Here is a 15,372-nt window from a genome sequence, read left to right as displayed (position 1 = left end):
GGGGATCCTGGGATATCACAGCAAATAAGTGCATGAGAGTGGGGTCTGCTATGGACCTGCCTCATCTGATCCTCAGGTGCCAGGTGAGAACCATCAGCATCAGCATGGGGCCCTTTTACAGAGGGGGAAACTGAGGCACAGAGAAGGGGCAGAAATTTTCCTAAAGGTCATAGCAGACAGGCAGGTAGGGTAGGGAGTGGAGACTAAAGCCTCAGCCTCTAATTCCTAAGCCAGTTCTTCTTCTGCCCCATTTTCTGAGACCTCCTCTAAGCCCAGCCCTGAACCAGACACAAGGAACTAAAATAATAACATTACTATTAACAAAGATAATAATGAATGTGCTTTACAAATAATTACTCATTTACTCTTCACATCGACCCTATGAGGTAGATACCACTAGTATCCCTGTTTTATAGGTGAGAAAACTGAGGCACAGAGCTACAGTGTCTGGGAACCCGTGCGGCCTGCTTCCTGCATCCACCTGAGCACACAGCCCACGTGGATCCACTGTCTTGCTGCTCAGAGGGAAGCAGGGAGTGGGGCTTGGCAATTATTTGTTGAATCTAACTGGATATTCTGGGCCTGGTTCTGCAGGGCTGGGCAAGGGAATCCGGGGCTTCAGAACGTGTGTTTTTCTTCTGTCCCCAGGACGTCAGTGCATTTACACCGCCCACCTGAAGGTCATACATGTCCCAAGCAAGCCCTTGGGCCAGCCCTGAGTGAGCTGCTGTGGGAATGAGCCAGGTCACTCACCCAAATAGAGGTTGTCCTCAGCTGGGTCATCCAGGACCTGGTCAGAGGGAGTAGACATGGGGGTGGGGCTTGAGAAGGCATGGGGTTGGAGGTCCCAGGCCTCCTGGTCCTTGCCAGCCCCAGAATCCTTAGTATGCACTGCAAGCACCCCAAACAATGGAGCAGGAAATGTACACGTGCCAGACTGATGGGGCCTCAGAAGTCACCGACCCCCAGCCTGGCCTGCCACATGACATCCAGCCTTCCTCCCCTCCTGCTGCAATGAGGGGCTCACTTCTTGCCTCTGGGGCAGCCTCTCACCCTCTGTGGGAACTTGGGAACATCCCTGACCAGGCTGGGCCCCCAAAGCCTCCCTGCAGCCCCACCCCAAGTCTGGCCCTGTCTTGGGAGGCCTCAGCCATATCTGCTCCCTGGGCAAGATCCCTGGGTCGGTGCTAGGGGCTCCCCAGCACCAGAGGCGGCTCCTATGAGACTCAGGTGCTGGTTCCCACCTGCTCACCACCACCCCCTACCTCGATCAGTTTGACCACATTCACGTGGTCCAGCTTCTTCAGGATGGCAATCTCCTGGTACACCCGCTCTAGGGGCAGCAGCTGCTTGGCTGGTCCTCCCTGGGCAGCCTGGGACCCTCTTGGGGGAGGGCGACCTGTGACCAGGAAGAGAACTCAAGCACCTGTTCCAGGTGGCTGGGCCTCACCGTGGCCCCAAAACCAGTCTCAAGCAAGAGTCTCGCACACCTATGGTCTTGTCCCAACCCACAAGGCACATTCCATCCCCAGGCCTCTGCTCACGCCGTCTCCCTCTCTACCCCATTCCTAGCCAAAATTAGCTCAGGACCGAGGTCTCCTCCTCTGCCTCCCAGGCTAGGAGCTCCCAGGGACAGGACCAGAAGATACATACGTGGAAAGCCATACTGCTTCAGTAACTTCTTTTTGGAAAGGACTTTCATTGCCTAAGGAAGGAGGGACAGAAATATCACTAGTAAGCGGCCACCAGGGGCTAGAACAGGCTGGTACATGTGGACTGAGGTCCAGAGAGGCACACTGGACATCTGCTACTGGTCCTGAGGGTGTGGCCCAGGTATGTGTTAAGCGGGGTTGGGGGTGGCCATATCTGAGCCTAGCCCTTCCCCTTATTCCCCCCAGCTAGGCTTTCTGGAGCTCTCCCCTCCGAGGAATCCAGCCTCTGCTTGCATATCCCCAGGGTTAGGAAGCTCATTCCTTTGCACACCCCTAGGGACAGGGAGCTCATTCTCAGGCAGCCCCGTCCTCTATCTCTGAGCACAACTCCTGCCCCACCCCTCAGCCTTTTAGGGCCTGGCTGGGGCAACACCTCCCTCCTATCCCCAGACTCACATAGTGTCTGTCTTCACTTTCGTTGTAGGCCAGCCTCACCACACCGTAGGCACCCTGCAGACAGGCATCAGTCAGCCCCACCTGGACAGGGCAACCCCTCCCAGGACCAGCTCAGGAGGTGGGGAGCCGAGCAGCTCTGGTCTCTCCTGCACCCCATCTGCACCTCCCCCCACCAGCTGGCTCACGGGCAAATATTGTAGCAGACGGGGAGGGGACTCCCGCGCACTGGTAAGTGCCCCTGCTTGGCTCAACACGGCTCCATGCCTCCCTCAGTCTCTCCTTGTCAACTGTCAAGAACTCTGGGAGTCAGGAATCGGAGTCATCTTCCACTCTCCCCCCGGGTACCTGGGTATTTCCCACAGGGCACGAAACTGTCCTCACCTCCAGGCTAGGACTTGCCTGGCTCTGCCTCCCGTTCCCTCCCACACAGGAGAAGGAACAGCGCCAAGCAGAGAATCCCGAAGCCCCCACTGCTCTCAGCCTGCCCACTCCTACCTTGCCAATCTCACTCTGCAGCTTGTACTGGTTCAGCTGCACGCAGTCCTGTGGAGGGAGAGCGAGCAGCAGGTGGAGCTGGGTCTGGAGGCAGCACTGCTCCTACCCCAGAGCTCGTTCCGGGTCCAGTTCTGGCCATAGTTCCCTCACTCCCGGAGCCCCAGGTCTCACCAAGCTTTTGAGTTTGGATGGGGAAGTTGGTGGTGCCATCGCCCCCGTATGTGACGAGAAGACATGGCTCATGTTTGAAAACATGGATGGTGACGCCATGGCTGTGCTTTGTTCCCCAGATGCAGTGGTGAATGGAAAACGCTAATTCCTGTCTGGATTCTGAAGTCTGGGAGACCCCAGTCCATGAGAAACCCATGAGCAACTATTTCCAGAAGCAGCTGAATGAGAAGGTCTAGATTCCAAGGACAAGATGAGGAGCCCTGGGAACAGAGGCTGAGAGCCTGGGTTCAGGCACAGAAAGCTCAGCCCCTGGCATCTGTAGACTGCTTAGAACCTGAGTTCACTTTCAGACCTAAGTGGCAAAACTCCAGCAGAAGCCCAGAGGCTGGAGGCAGGCTGGCCACTTCTGAGTCAGAGCAGACTCTAAGAGGCAGAATTAGAGGCGAGAGGTGCAAGCTGGGGAAGAGTTAGGGGGAGGGGGGACATAGCATCTATCTTCGCATCTCTAAGAAGACTGCATAGGGGACCAGGGAGGGACCTATTTCCTAGGCCTGGGCTGGGAGTGGGAATAGCAGGACTTAGAGAAGGCAGCCTTTGGCTCAGCTGGAGCTCCCTTGGATGGGAAGAGGCTATATTGTTAGGTAGTGATCTCCCCAGCTCTGAGGGTATGCAAACCAAAGCTAGATAGCCGTGTGGCACAGACAGGGGCAGGAAAGAGTCTTCACTGCAGACTACTGAGGGGCTCCTGAACAACCCCTCGTTCTGCTCCACCAACCTCTGCATCTGAGATGGCCACGTGGTGGGACTCGATGGTGGGCCTCCGCCAGGCCCGGGGGGAGATGTGGCTGGCAGGCCCCGTGGCATAAGGCCCAGCCTGCGCCTCCAGATAGCTTCCTGCTGGCCGCTCCTGTAGGGAAAGCTTCCTGGCTGAGAGGCTAGGCCGGGCTGGGAGCAGTTTTGAAGTACTGCCAGGGATCACAGAGGCAGCTCTGGCCCGTGATGGAGGGTCCACACCGTTTCTAGTAGGCTCTGGGCCACCATCTGCCTCTTCCAAGTGGGTCACATCGATGGCTGCCACCCGTTCTACCAGCTCTGCCCGAGGATCCTGGCAGCAGACAGCTGGACCCCCCTCCATTGCTTCAGTCAAGGGGGGTCTTCTGTGTAGCCTTGTTGGGAACCTGAGAAAAGAGGGCAGAGAAGGCTTCATTCCTGGGTGTCAGGCTGGCTACCAGGTAAGGTAGCCACAGCCCTGTGGGTCCCACCTTCATGCCTTTGCCCTGGCCGTTCCCTCTACCAGGATTGCCAACACCCAAACTCAAGTCTGTCCCTATGAACTGAATGAATTCTCATCGGTTCTGCTGCATGCCAGCCTTCTAGGCCTCAGTATCCCTGCCGGTAACAGAGGCAGTCACTTCTGCCTGCTGGCTTCACAGGGAAGCAGAGAGAATCTGATATTCTGGAATCAGGACAGACAGGGCAGAAGCCTGGAGGCCCAGCAGCACTGGAAGGGGCAGAGCGCAGGGTCAGCTCAGCCCCAGCACAGCATGCGGCCCTGTGAGGCAAGAGTCCCAACCCTTGACAGCAGAGCACTCCAGCACTGCCTCCTGGAAGCTGAGCCAGGCACTAGTAACTCAGAAGCCTTGCTGATGCTTCAGACCCACCCGCCTCCTCCAGGGAGCCCTCCCTGATGTTTCAGCCTCCTACCCCCATCCCTCTCACTGCTTCCAGGAAGACTTCCCTGGGGCTCCTGACTCCAGCCAGCCCTGCCTCATTGACATCTGTCAAAGCAAGGGGATGGGCCCTGCATGGTGGCTTACGCCTGTAATCCCAGCACTTTGGGAGGCCGAGGCAAGCAGATCACCTGAGGTCAGGAGTTCGAGACCAGCCTGGCCAACACAGCAAAACCCTGTCTCTACTAAAAATACAAAAATTAGACGGGCATGGTGGCGTGCACCTGTAATCCCAGCTACTTGGGAGGCTGAGGCAGGAGAATCACTTAAACCCGGGAGGTGGAGGTTGCAGTGAGCAGAGATCACGCCACTGCACTCCAGCCTGGGCAAAGGAGCAAGACTCTGTCTCAAAAAAAAAAAAAAAAAAAGCAAGGGGATGGGAATGAGGGGAATGAGGGGAATGAGGGGTGAAACAGGGGCATGACATCCTCGAGACTCATGCTCTCAAAGTCACTGCGTGGCAGCTGAAACATCAGGGAGGTGAGCCCCAGCCCTCACCTTCAGCCATGACCCTGGGCTGACCCCAGACTGAACCCTGACACTCAGCCTGAGACCCCCATCTCTGTCCCAGGCTTGTAGAGCGCTGGCCATACCCAACCTGATGCCCCTCCCCCTGCTTGCACTGGACTCTGCATCTTCTCAGGAGAAGGAAGTGAGTGAACTCCTGACCCTCCATACTTCCTGTCTGCTGGTAACTTCCTCTGTACCCACACAGCAACTGAGAAAATGGGTCTCAGGGAGACCCAGAGGACGCATGGTGAAGCGCCTGCTCCACCCCTCGTTCCCCATCCCCTTGCTTTGACAGATGTCAGTGAGGCAGGGCTGGCTGGAGTCCACTGGCCACTGAGGAGCCAGGGCTGGGTTCCAGTCCTGCCTGCTGACCTACCAAGGGGCCCTAGACGAGCTCCTTCCCAACTCTGAGCCCCAGTCTCCCGACTTGTCCTGTGGATTCCCTGCCTTCCCATATTTTCCAGGCTCACAGCAGGGTTTGGAGGTAGACTGAGGGTAAAGGTGAGGTCCAGACCCCCTGTGCCTGCTACGCAGTGTGTTGAATGAGTGGAAGCCTGGAGGCGGTGGGGCTGGTGCTGACATGGAGAAAGGAAGAGAGGAGGCTCCACACTGGGAACAGGAAAAGGCATGGAAGCTGGACCCAGAGGAGTGAGAGGGAGTTAGTGAGGCTGGAACATCAAGGAGGCCTCCCTGGAGGAGGTGAAGGTGGTGAGGAGGCTGAGTGAGGCTAGAGTATCAGGGAGGCCTCCCAGGAAGAGGGGGCAGGAGACAGTGAGTGCGGCTGTGGCACAGGGAAGCCTCCTTGGAGGAGGTGAGAGGGGACAGGGAGTGGGATTGTAGCACAGGGAGGCCTCCCTGGAGGAGGTGAGAGGGAGCAGTGAGTGGGGCTGTAGCATAAGGAGGTCTCCCTGGAGGAGAAGAGGGAGGGACAGTGAGTGGGGCTGTGGCATAAGGAGGTCTCCCTGGAGGAGGTGAGAGGCTGTGGCACAGGGAGGCCTCCCTGGAGGAGGTGAGAGGGGACAGGGAGTGGGATTGTAGCACAGGGAGGCCTCCCTGGAGGAGGTGAGAGGGGACAGGGAGTGGGATTGTAGCACAGGGAGGCCTCCCTGGAGGAGGTGAGAGGGGACAGGGAGTGGGATTGTAGCACAGGGAGGCCTCCCTGGAGGAGGTGAGAGGGAGCAGTGAGTGGGGCTGTGGCATAAGGAGGCCTCCCTGGAGGAGGAGAGGGAGCAGTGAGTGGGGCTGTGGCATAAGGAGGTCTCCTTGGAGGAGAAGAGAGAGGGAGCAGTGAGTGGGGCTGTGGCATAAGGAGGCCTCCCTGGAGGAGGTGAGAGGCTGTGGCACAGGGAGGCCTCCCTGGAGGAGGTGAAAGGGGACAGGGAGTGGGATTGTGGCACAGGGAGGCCTCCCTGGAGGAGGTGAGAGGGAGCAGTGAGTGGGGCTGTGGCATAAGGAGGTCTCCCTGGAGGAGGTGAGAGGCTGTGGCATAGGGAGGCCTCCCTGGAGGAGGTGAGAGGGAGCAGTGAGTGGGGCTGCAGCTTCGGGGAGAGCTTGGAAACCAGACAGCATAGGAAGGAGAAAGCCAAAGCTGGGAACGCCCTCCAGGCCCCGCCAGGCGCCCACCCCTCCGCCCCTTCCCCTCACTCTGCACACCTTGTTTTTCCCTCCCGAATATAAGTTTCATGAGATTAGGACTCTCATCTGCCTTGTCTCCAAAAGATCATCAGTGCCTGGCATGTGATAGGAACTCAATAAATATTTGTTGAATAAATGAGTGGTTGCCATAGTGATTGTTACAGCCCTGTCCCCATTAGACAGATGAGAAAGCAGCCTCAGAGAGGCAACCCCAGCAAGCCTCAGGCCCCAGCACACATAAGAGAACGAACTCCAGAGTCAGGAGCTCCTGCTCCTTGGCCCTAGGCAGGGACTACGGGACTCAGAGCCGCCACAGGCAGAAGCCACGGGCTGCCCGGGCCCATAAAATTTGCATATTTCCTTAAGGTTGCCATTCCAGCAAGAGGCCATCCTCCTTTACCCTTGAACACCTTTCCCCGCTTTTCTTAGATAGGTAGAGGGAGGCCCAGCGGGTGGGGATGGGCCCGGGGTCACCCAGCAAGGCGGGGCAGAAGGTTTCCTGTTCCAGCCTGAGCCGTGCTACCCGGTTTGGCGCCCAGGCTCTGAAGCCAGGCAGCCAGGCTGCACCCTTTCCTGGCTGGGAGCCCGTGAGCAGGTGGCTTCGCCTCTGTGCCTTGGGTTTTCCTCGCCCGCAAAATGGGGTTCTAGTGGGTCTCACCTCACCGCACGTGGTGAGATGCTGAGGAGGGAAGGCCCGTAAGGCACTCAGAACAGGGCCTGCCACTAAGGAGGTGCCCTAAAAGTGAGTTGTTGTTGTGCTGCCGCTGGTGTGATTGCTTGGGACACGCTGCGGCCCAGATGGATGCGCGGGCGGGCGGAAGGCGGCTGCGAGGGCTGACGTCAGGCTCCCCATCCCTCCCTCCCGCCTGGATCAAATTCAGGTGACTAAGCGCGTCTGCGAGGGAGGCGGCTGGCCGGGGAGGCCCGAGGTTCCTGCCGCGTGCCCGGGAGACAGGGCCTGGCGCCCCGGCCGCGCGTGTGAGGGCGTGTGTCCCCACAGGAGGGAATATATGTGCGGGAGACAGGGCCTGGCGCCCCGGCCGCATGTGTGAAGGCATGTGTCCACGCAGGAGGGAATATGTGCGCGCAGGCTGTGGACTGGGGTGGTGGCGTGTGTGTGTGTGTGTGTGTGTGTGTGTTGTGGGTCCCCACACAGGAGCGCACCGCATGGAGATGAAAACCTCGGTGTGATGTGTGTGTGTGCAGGTGTGCTTATGCGCGTGTGTGCCTGCAGGTCTCCGTGTACATATGCCCAGGGTAGGGGGTGGCCCGTGCCCCTGGGGGCCCTGGGAGCCTGGTCCCAGAGCTCATATCTGGACTTTCCCCCATAGTCACTGGTCCCACCAGCCTGGCACTGCCTGCTGGGCTGGGTTCTGTGCCCCAGGCGGAAACCCAGGCCCATCTGGAGGCTCACACAGGGGGTGTCTCAAGGCCCTTCCCAAGCTCAGGCCTCAGTAGATACTCTGTAGAAACTTCATTCGGTGGATAACTAGGGCCATGTGGGCAAACAGAAAGATGGACAGACAGGCTGGGACCCAGGCCCATGGTACAGCAAAGGATTCCTACGGGCATGGGCACTGGCTTAGTCCTGTGGCCATGAACAGCCAGACTCAAGCCCTCCCTCTTTGGGAAAAACTACTGCAATCCTGTCCTCCCAGACTGGGGATCTGCTGCCTCGGACAAGTCATTGAGCCTCTTGGAACCTCTGTTTCCTAACATGTGCATCAAGCAAAAGGCCACCGTCCTGCCAACTCCCAGGGCGATGGAAGGAATAGAATGAGGTGTGGACACAGGAGTAGTTTGTGCCACAGCACTGTGGGGCTGGGATGTGGCTGTGTCTAGAAGCGTCCAAGAGAGCCTTGATGTACAAGGTCCAACCCCACCTCTGCCCCCGGCTCCAAGATGGCCTGGCACATACCCCCTACCCAGGTTTCTCCTCCTAGGCTGTGCCCCACCCCCAAAGCGTCTGGCCACTCCCAAGGAATGTGGGCCCCTGGCTCCAGACGCCCGCTTGGCCTGGCTTCTTCCTCAGGACATGCCCCATCCAGCTGCATCCCTCAAAGGAGTCCCAGAGCAGGCAGACCCCACTGCTACCCACGCAGGTTCAAGCAGCTCCGCCTGGTCAGGCCCCATTCTGAGCTCTGGAAGGCTGCTGTGAACCCCAGTGCCAAGCCGAGGCAGGGGACCAGCTACGTCCAGGCGAGGGGATGGACAGCCCTGACCAGCAGAGGACTGAACAGAAGAGAAAGCCGCAGAGGTGGCGGCCACCCAGGCCAGACACAGAAGGTGGTCCTCGCATCCCTGGGCCGCCTCACTGGAACCGTGTTTATGATTCTGACGAGTATCTGGATGGCCCTGGCAACGGGTGCCCTCCGCAGCTCCCGCCCCCACCCGGGATGACTCAGTCCCCTTGAGGGAGGCCCAGGCGTCTGGTGCCAAGTCATGCTTGATGACTCCTGCTGTGAGGACGCCCGCTCCCGCCATCCCTGGGGAGCCCCCAAGCACCGATACGGGCTGTTGCCTGACTCAGCACAGCCACCCCCAGCGCATCGTCCTGGCCCACCCACGGAGGCTGATGGTCTCCAGGCCTCATCCTCTGCCCCTCCTCATCCCCCACACCAGGTCTGTGCCTCCAGCCCCACTCTTTCCAGCTAGCTGCCGCCTCCCCATCCATGTTCCCCAGCAGCTCAGATCCAACAGGCCCCAGATTCAACTCAGCATCTTCCCCCAACCTGCTTGTCCTCCTCTGTCTCCACTGCGAGACGGGTACCACACCTTCCCCATTCTTTCCTGACCCAGGCTAGCAATCCAGGAACCCTCCTTGTCACTCGTCCTTTCCCCGTTGCCCATCCTTGCTCCCCACAACCCCACACTTACTCTCCACTCCAGCCACACCACAGCTTCCCAAATTGCAGACTCTGTTCTGCTGTCAGGCCTCTGTACAAGCTGTGCCTTCTGCCAGGAACACACCTCCCTCTCCTCTGCTGCCTGGACAGCTCAGACATCGCCTCTTCTGAGAGCCCTCCCTGATCTCCCCACTACCGGCTGGGTGAGGTCACCAAGTCAAACCCCTTAGAAGTCTAGATTCCACCCACTGCTTCGTTTCCCGCCATGTGGGTCTTCCCTGACTCCAGGCTAACACTTCCACCCCACCCTACCCCATCCTCCACACCAGCTGCTAGAGGGATTTCCAACATGCAAATGTGGTTATAGTTCTCCCAGACCTGGCCTTCCAGGAACTTGGAATGTCACGGATAGAGGAGCAGAAGTGGCCTCAGACTGGGGACAAGGCGGGGGGGGGGGGGCGGTCACAGGCTAGGGAGCAGCCAGGGACATGGACGCCTGGGATGCAAGCACAAATAGTCACGGAGCACCTGCTGTCTGCCAGGCTCTGTGCAAGCCTGTGTGGGGAGATACAGCAGTGAACCAAAAAGACCAAGTCTCTGCTCTCATACAGTTTAATTTCTCGTGGGGGCAAGAAGCAACAAACAAGAAAGCCAGTGATTCAGATATGATATGTCAAGTGGTACATACTAGAAAGAAAAATACAGCAGAGTAAGAAGGATCAAGAGAAAGGGGCTGGGAGATGCTGCTGATACAGTGTGGTTCAGGAAGGCCTTTTGGGTACAGGATTGGAGCAGACACCTGAAGGAAGGAAGCGGGAGGAGGCAGTGTAGCTATCGGGGAAGAGCATTTCGGGTGCAGGGACCAGTAGGTGCAAACGCCATGAGGGGACAGTGCTTGTTCAGTATGAAGAACCCCAGGGAGGCTGACGTGGCTGGAGTGGAGTCTTCCCCACGTAAGAGGCACCTAATAGCAAGAGGAGTTACATCTGGAGAGAAAGCCCCCTCACTCATCGTGTTGGCCTCAGGGATGGCTTCCTAGAGGAGGTGGCACCTGAGCTCTCTTCTGAGCACTGAGCAGGATTTCAGGACGAGGAGAGGATGGAAGTTCACACTGTGCATAGGAGAGTCATTTCCTGGCTGGGACTCCGGGCTTGGTTTGGGGGTGGGGAGAGCTTGGTGGACAGAGCCCAGGAGGCCCCCAAAGCCAGGGGGAGGTTGTGAGCAGGGGAATGCCTCGGTTAGGTGAAGTTTAAAACGACTCCCGTGGCTGCTGTGAGGTCTGAGGGTGGGAGACCGAGGAGGAGGCGAAGGGTCCCCAGAGTGTGTGCGCCTGGGACGCAGTGGGGGGTCAATTTGTATGTACGGGAGGAAAGACGGCAGGGCTTGGGGAGACCAGTGCCACTTCCCTGGGATCCTCCAGCGCACAGGCTGTGTGCCCCTCCCACACTCCTGTGCCCGCCCTGCGGACACCACCAAGGCCCGGTCCTGTGGCCTGTGACACAGCCTTCTCTGCACAGCCCTGCAACGCCCTCAAGACTTGAGCACCCCCCCTCCTCTGACAGGCACACGCCCGTGTCCGCGTGACCCGCCCTCACACACCACTCCATCCTGTCCTGCACCCCCCACGCAGACACAGGCACACTCCCGCGTCCACGTGACACACGCACACCCGCCTCCAAACAGCACACGCAGGTCTCCGCGCACGTGGACACTCCCCCCAGCCACCAGCCCTGCGCCTCCCGGGCCCCGAAGCCGCAGCGCCCGCCTCTGCCGCCCCCTCTCGCCCCAGCCAAGGCAGGACCCTGCGCAGCCAGAGCCGCGCGCCGCCGCCGCCCCATTCATCTCCCACCCCGCCCCCGGCTCCTGCAGGAAGACGCTCCGGAGGGCCGTGGGAGGAGCGCTCCGCGGAGAACCGCACGTGGGTGCCCCGGGCCGGGCCCACTCCGCACAGACGCGGCCTCCACCAGGAGACGGGCGCGGGGGACGGTGCACCGGCGATGGATGCGGTCCGCAGACAGAAGCGGGGAAGAACGCAGACGGCGGGGCACCCACGGCGATGCGGTCCCGGCGGCCGGCGCAGACCCGAGCAGACTCCGCGAGGCACCCCGCAGACCCGGCCCCGCAAACAGAAGGGGAAGGATCCCCGCCCTGAGCAGATCCCAGCTCCCTCGTAGACGCGGCCTCGCAGACCCCCCCGCCTCTCCCTTGCAGGCTCGGGGCAGGTGTTAAGGCGTTAGTCCTCCTGCTCCTAGCCCGCGTCCCCTCCCTGCCGATCCCTACCTGGGCGCCGGGCGACAGTCTCCGCGGCCCGGCGGGCGGCCCCGCTCGCTCCCGCTGCGCGCCCTGCCCCGCCCCACCGCCTCGCTGGGGCCCGGATCGCCGAGCTCAGCCCGCGGGCGCCGCGGCTCCGGGCAGCGCTCGCTGCCCCGCCCACCGCCGCGCCCGGCCCGCGCTCATTGGTCGGAGCGAACGGCCCCGCCAGCGCCGCCCAATCGGAGCCCGGGACTCCCGCCCCCTCCTGGACTAAGGGACCGCGGCTGGCGGCGCCGGAGGGGCCCTCCTTCCCCTGCGGCGGGGCCGACCTTGCCACGCCCCCGGTGTCCTGGGGTCCCCGAAGTCCCAATCAGCTGCGGCGTGGGCCCTTCACCTGAGCCTGCAGGGGACCGTGCTTCCCCGCCAAACCCTTTGTGCCCCATCCCGGCCTGCGGGAGCCAGAGCGCCCCTCCCTCCCGGGCGAGGCGCGGTGCGTGCGAGGGAGGGGCGAGACCCGGGAAGGAAGGCCTTGAATGGCAGGCCCAGGAGTGTAGCTTCTGCGGGGCGGGGGCAGAGAGGCCGAGAGGTGGCTTAGCATAGAGTGAAGTGCTTGCTCGGTGAGCCGGCGACAGGAATGGCCTAGCGAGGGCCGAGGGAGTGGAGGGAACTCAGCAGGACAGTGAGATGACCTTCGCTGTGGCTGTTCCTGGGAACTCTGCCCCCACCTCTTCCCCTAACGCCTCCGCGTGTGAATCCTCTGGCACCACCACTTGCCCCATATCCTTCCCCCAAACCTAACCTCCTGTGTCCCTGTCTCGAAGTGGAGCCAGGAGCCTGGGAGTCACCTGCTGCCTCCTTGTTTCCTGCTCCAACCAGTCCATCTCCAGGCCCTGCCATGCTGCCTCTTAACTATCCCTGGAATCGGCCCACTCCTCTCCACCCCACTTCCACTCCCTTAGCTCAGGCTACCACCATCTTGCCCCTGATTGCTGCAGCAGCCTCCTCCCTGGCCTCCAGCCCCATCCAGTCTCACCTCCTACTAGCCTTTCTCTACCTGGCAGCCAGAGCAAGTTTTCAGGAACACAAGTCCACCGAGAGGCATTTTCTATGGCTCACCCTGAGAACAGGTCTAATCAAGCCCTGTATAACCTTACTCCCAACCACCTGCCTGTTTAATGCCTACTCGTCTTTCAGGGTTCAATTCAATCCTACTTCTGCCTGGAAACCTTCTCCATGACCTCCCCACTTCTAGCATGGGTTAGTGGCCCCACACAGGTACTTCCTTGTACCTGGCATCTGTTTACCTGCCTGTTCCTCATCAGGACTGGGAGCTCCTCAATGGCAAGCACTGTGCCTGATTCGTCCAGCACACAGCCTGTCACATGGCATAGGTGCTCAATGGGTGTTTGTTGAATGAATAATTCCAGCAACTTCTGGGTGTGGCTTTTGACCTCATACTTAAGGATAGCAGCTAGAGCTCCAGCAATCACATACGCATTCCAGGCAGTGGAGTGGAGAAAAGGATGAAGAAGAGGGCAGAGGGTCTGCACCAGCTCTCTTTTCAGGAAAGTTCGCAGAAGTTGCCACATGGCACTTTCACATACACCACTTGAGCTGACTTACGTGACCAGACCCAGCTGCAAGAGGAAGCTGGGAAATGCAACTTCCGTTCTGGGCACCCACATGCCCAACCAAGAACCAAGGACCGAATTGCTACAGGGAGAACAGATATCCGGAACAACTAGTGGACGCCACCATTGAGAGGGTGGATAGATTGAGTGGCAGAGCTCGACTGTATGCCAGGCGCTGTTTACAGGTCTTTCCTCAACCCTGCTAAAAGCTATTATTGTCCGGGTGCAGTAGCTCATGCCCGTAATCCCAGCACTTTGGAAGGCTGAGGTGGGGGCGTATCATTTGAGCCCAGGAGTTTGAGAACAGCCTGGTCCACATAGTGAAACTCTTGTCTCTATTAAAAAAAAAAAAAAAAGCTGTTATTATCCTTGACTCACAGAGGAGGCTCGGAGAGTTAAGCCACTTCCCCCAAGGACACACAGTGAACTGTGGCAGAGCTGCAGTTGAAACTTGTCTTCTCCTTGCACACCAGACAGGCTGGAAAGTCAGGAAAGGGTGTGTCCTAGGAGCTGCTGGAAGGAAATCCGTTGACAAGGAGGGCTTGGACAACAATGTCAGAAGCTGTCAGGCCAAGCAGGATATGGGGCCCAAGTGTCTGCTTAGACTTGGCAACCAGGACACTGCCAGTGACCTTGGCAAGGGCACCTAGGAGAAGTGGTTGGGGTGGAGGCCAATTGCAGAGGGAAGTGTGGACTGGTCTTTCTGGAAGGGTTGCAGTGAGGGGAGAGGGGGCAGAGCTGCCGGGGAACCTGGGCCAGGAGGAGGCAGGAGAGGGGGACAGATGTAGGGGTAGGAGAACGGAGGTGGCTTCTGCTGGGCAGCCTCTGGGCTGGGTGGTGAGGCGAATACAGAGGAGGGATCCTTTTCTGCTCACTCAGGAGGGAAGGGGGCAGGAAGTGCAAAAGCAGGTGTGTCTGGAGAAAGAAGAGGGGGGCAGAAGAGGAAGTTCCAGTCTTATAAAATCTAAGTGATGGATCTTGGTTGGGGAAGAGGGCAGAAGGCCAAGGCCCTGGGGGAGATGGCAGGGGCTGGCCTGTGTTGTCCATTCTGGTAGCCACTAGTTACATGTAACTATTTAAATTAATTAAAAGTAAATTGGGCAGTCATGGTGGCTCCCGCCTGTAATCCCAGCACTTTGGGAGGCTGAGGCAGGTGGATCACCTGAGGTCAGGAGTTTGAGACCAGCCTGGTCAACCAAGGTGGTGAAACCCCGTCTCTACTAAAAATACGAAAAAAAAAAAAAAAAAAATTAGCCAGGCGTGGTGGCGGGCACCTGTAATGCCAGCTACTTGGGAGGCCGAGGCAGGAGAATTGCTTGAACTCAGGAGCTGGAGGCTGCAGTGAGCTGAGATCGTGTCACTGCACTCCAGCCTGGGCAACAGAGCAAAATTCCGTCTCAAAAAAAAATTGATTAATTAATTAAAGGTAAATAAAATACAAATTTCATTTCCCTGGCTGCATATTTCCACCGAGGCCACCTGTGGCTTTTGGGTACCCTATTGGACAGCACAGATAGAGAATGTTTCCATCATACCAGAAGGTTCTACGGGACGGCACTGGTCTAGATGGAGCATGGTGACTGGGTGGGGGACGCTGCCCAGAGATCCTACCTGGCTATAAATCCAGGCCTGAGGTCATGCCCACAGCAGGGCCCTCCACACAGCCTCAGTCAAGTCCCTCCTCCCCTCTTTGGGATTCCCCCAGATCTCCCTCCTGGCACAGGCAGCCCCTTCCTCCCCACTGTTTCATGAGGCCACTCCTGGGGTTCTCTACTTGTCCCACTGCCAGGCCTCTTACAGCTGTGGAGGGTTGGGAAGAGTGCCAGTGTTCAGGGATGTGCCAAATGGCAACCCGTGGACAGAGGTGAGCTGACCTCTCCACCCAGCGCTGACCTTGCTGGGCTCCGGGCATGAGTCGGCTCACTGGTCCCCACCGGCAGATCCAGAGGGATCTCAGAGATTGCCCGGCTCAGCCCCACATTTCACAGACGAG

At 59.1% G+C, this 15,372-nt stretch overlaps 1 protein-coding gene across 2 annotated transcripts in view; it reads right to left on the bottom strand.

Annotated features, from left to right (window-relative positions):
• The window catches only part of CAMKK1 (calcium/calmodulin dependent protein kinase kinase 1), a 32,319-nt gene extending 20,408 nt beyond the window's left edge, over window positions 1-11,911 (bottom strand). Inside the window, exons 1-7 of one of the 2 annotated variants that reach the window (XM_055257910.2) lie at window positions 11,776-11,911; window positions 3,550-3,952; window positions 2,604-2,651; window positions 2,109-2,162; window positions 1,654-1,705; window positions 1,266-1,399; window positions 754-790 (exon numbers count right to left, since the gene is read on the bottom strand). In XM_055257910.2, the coding sequence (XP_055113885.1) occupies window positions 754-790; window positions 1,266-1,399; window positions 1,654-1,705; window positions 2,109-2,162; window positions 2,604-2,651; window positions 3,550-3,909 (685 nt within the window). In that variant the 5' untranslated portion in view covers window positions 3,910-3,952; window positions 11,776-11,911. Of the gene's footprint in view, window positions 1-753; window positions 791-1,265; window positions 1,400-1,653; window positions 1,706-2,108; window positions 2,163-2,603; window positions 2,652-3,549; window positions 3,953-9,526; window positions 9,579-11,775 lie in introns of those variants that run through there. The other variant, XM_055257908.2, reaches the window with a different exon arrangement.
• Window positions 11,912-15,372: the final 3,461 nt, after the last annotated feature.

This window comes from Symphalangus syndactylus, chromosome 20, assembly GCF_028878055.3.
Source record: "Symphalangus syndactylus isolate Jambi chromosome 20, NHGRI_mSymSyn1-v2.1_pri, whole genome shotgun sequence".
Lineage (NCBI taxonomy): Eukaryota > Metazoa > Chordata > Mammalia > Primates > Hylobatidae > Symphalangus > Symphalangus syndactylus.
The sequence above is the reverse complement of the archived record's forward strand: the minus strand, read 5'-3'. Positions and strand labels throughout refer to the sequence as shown.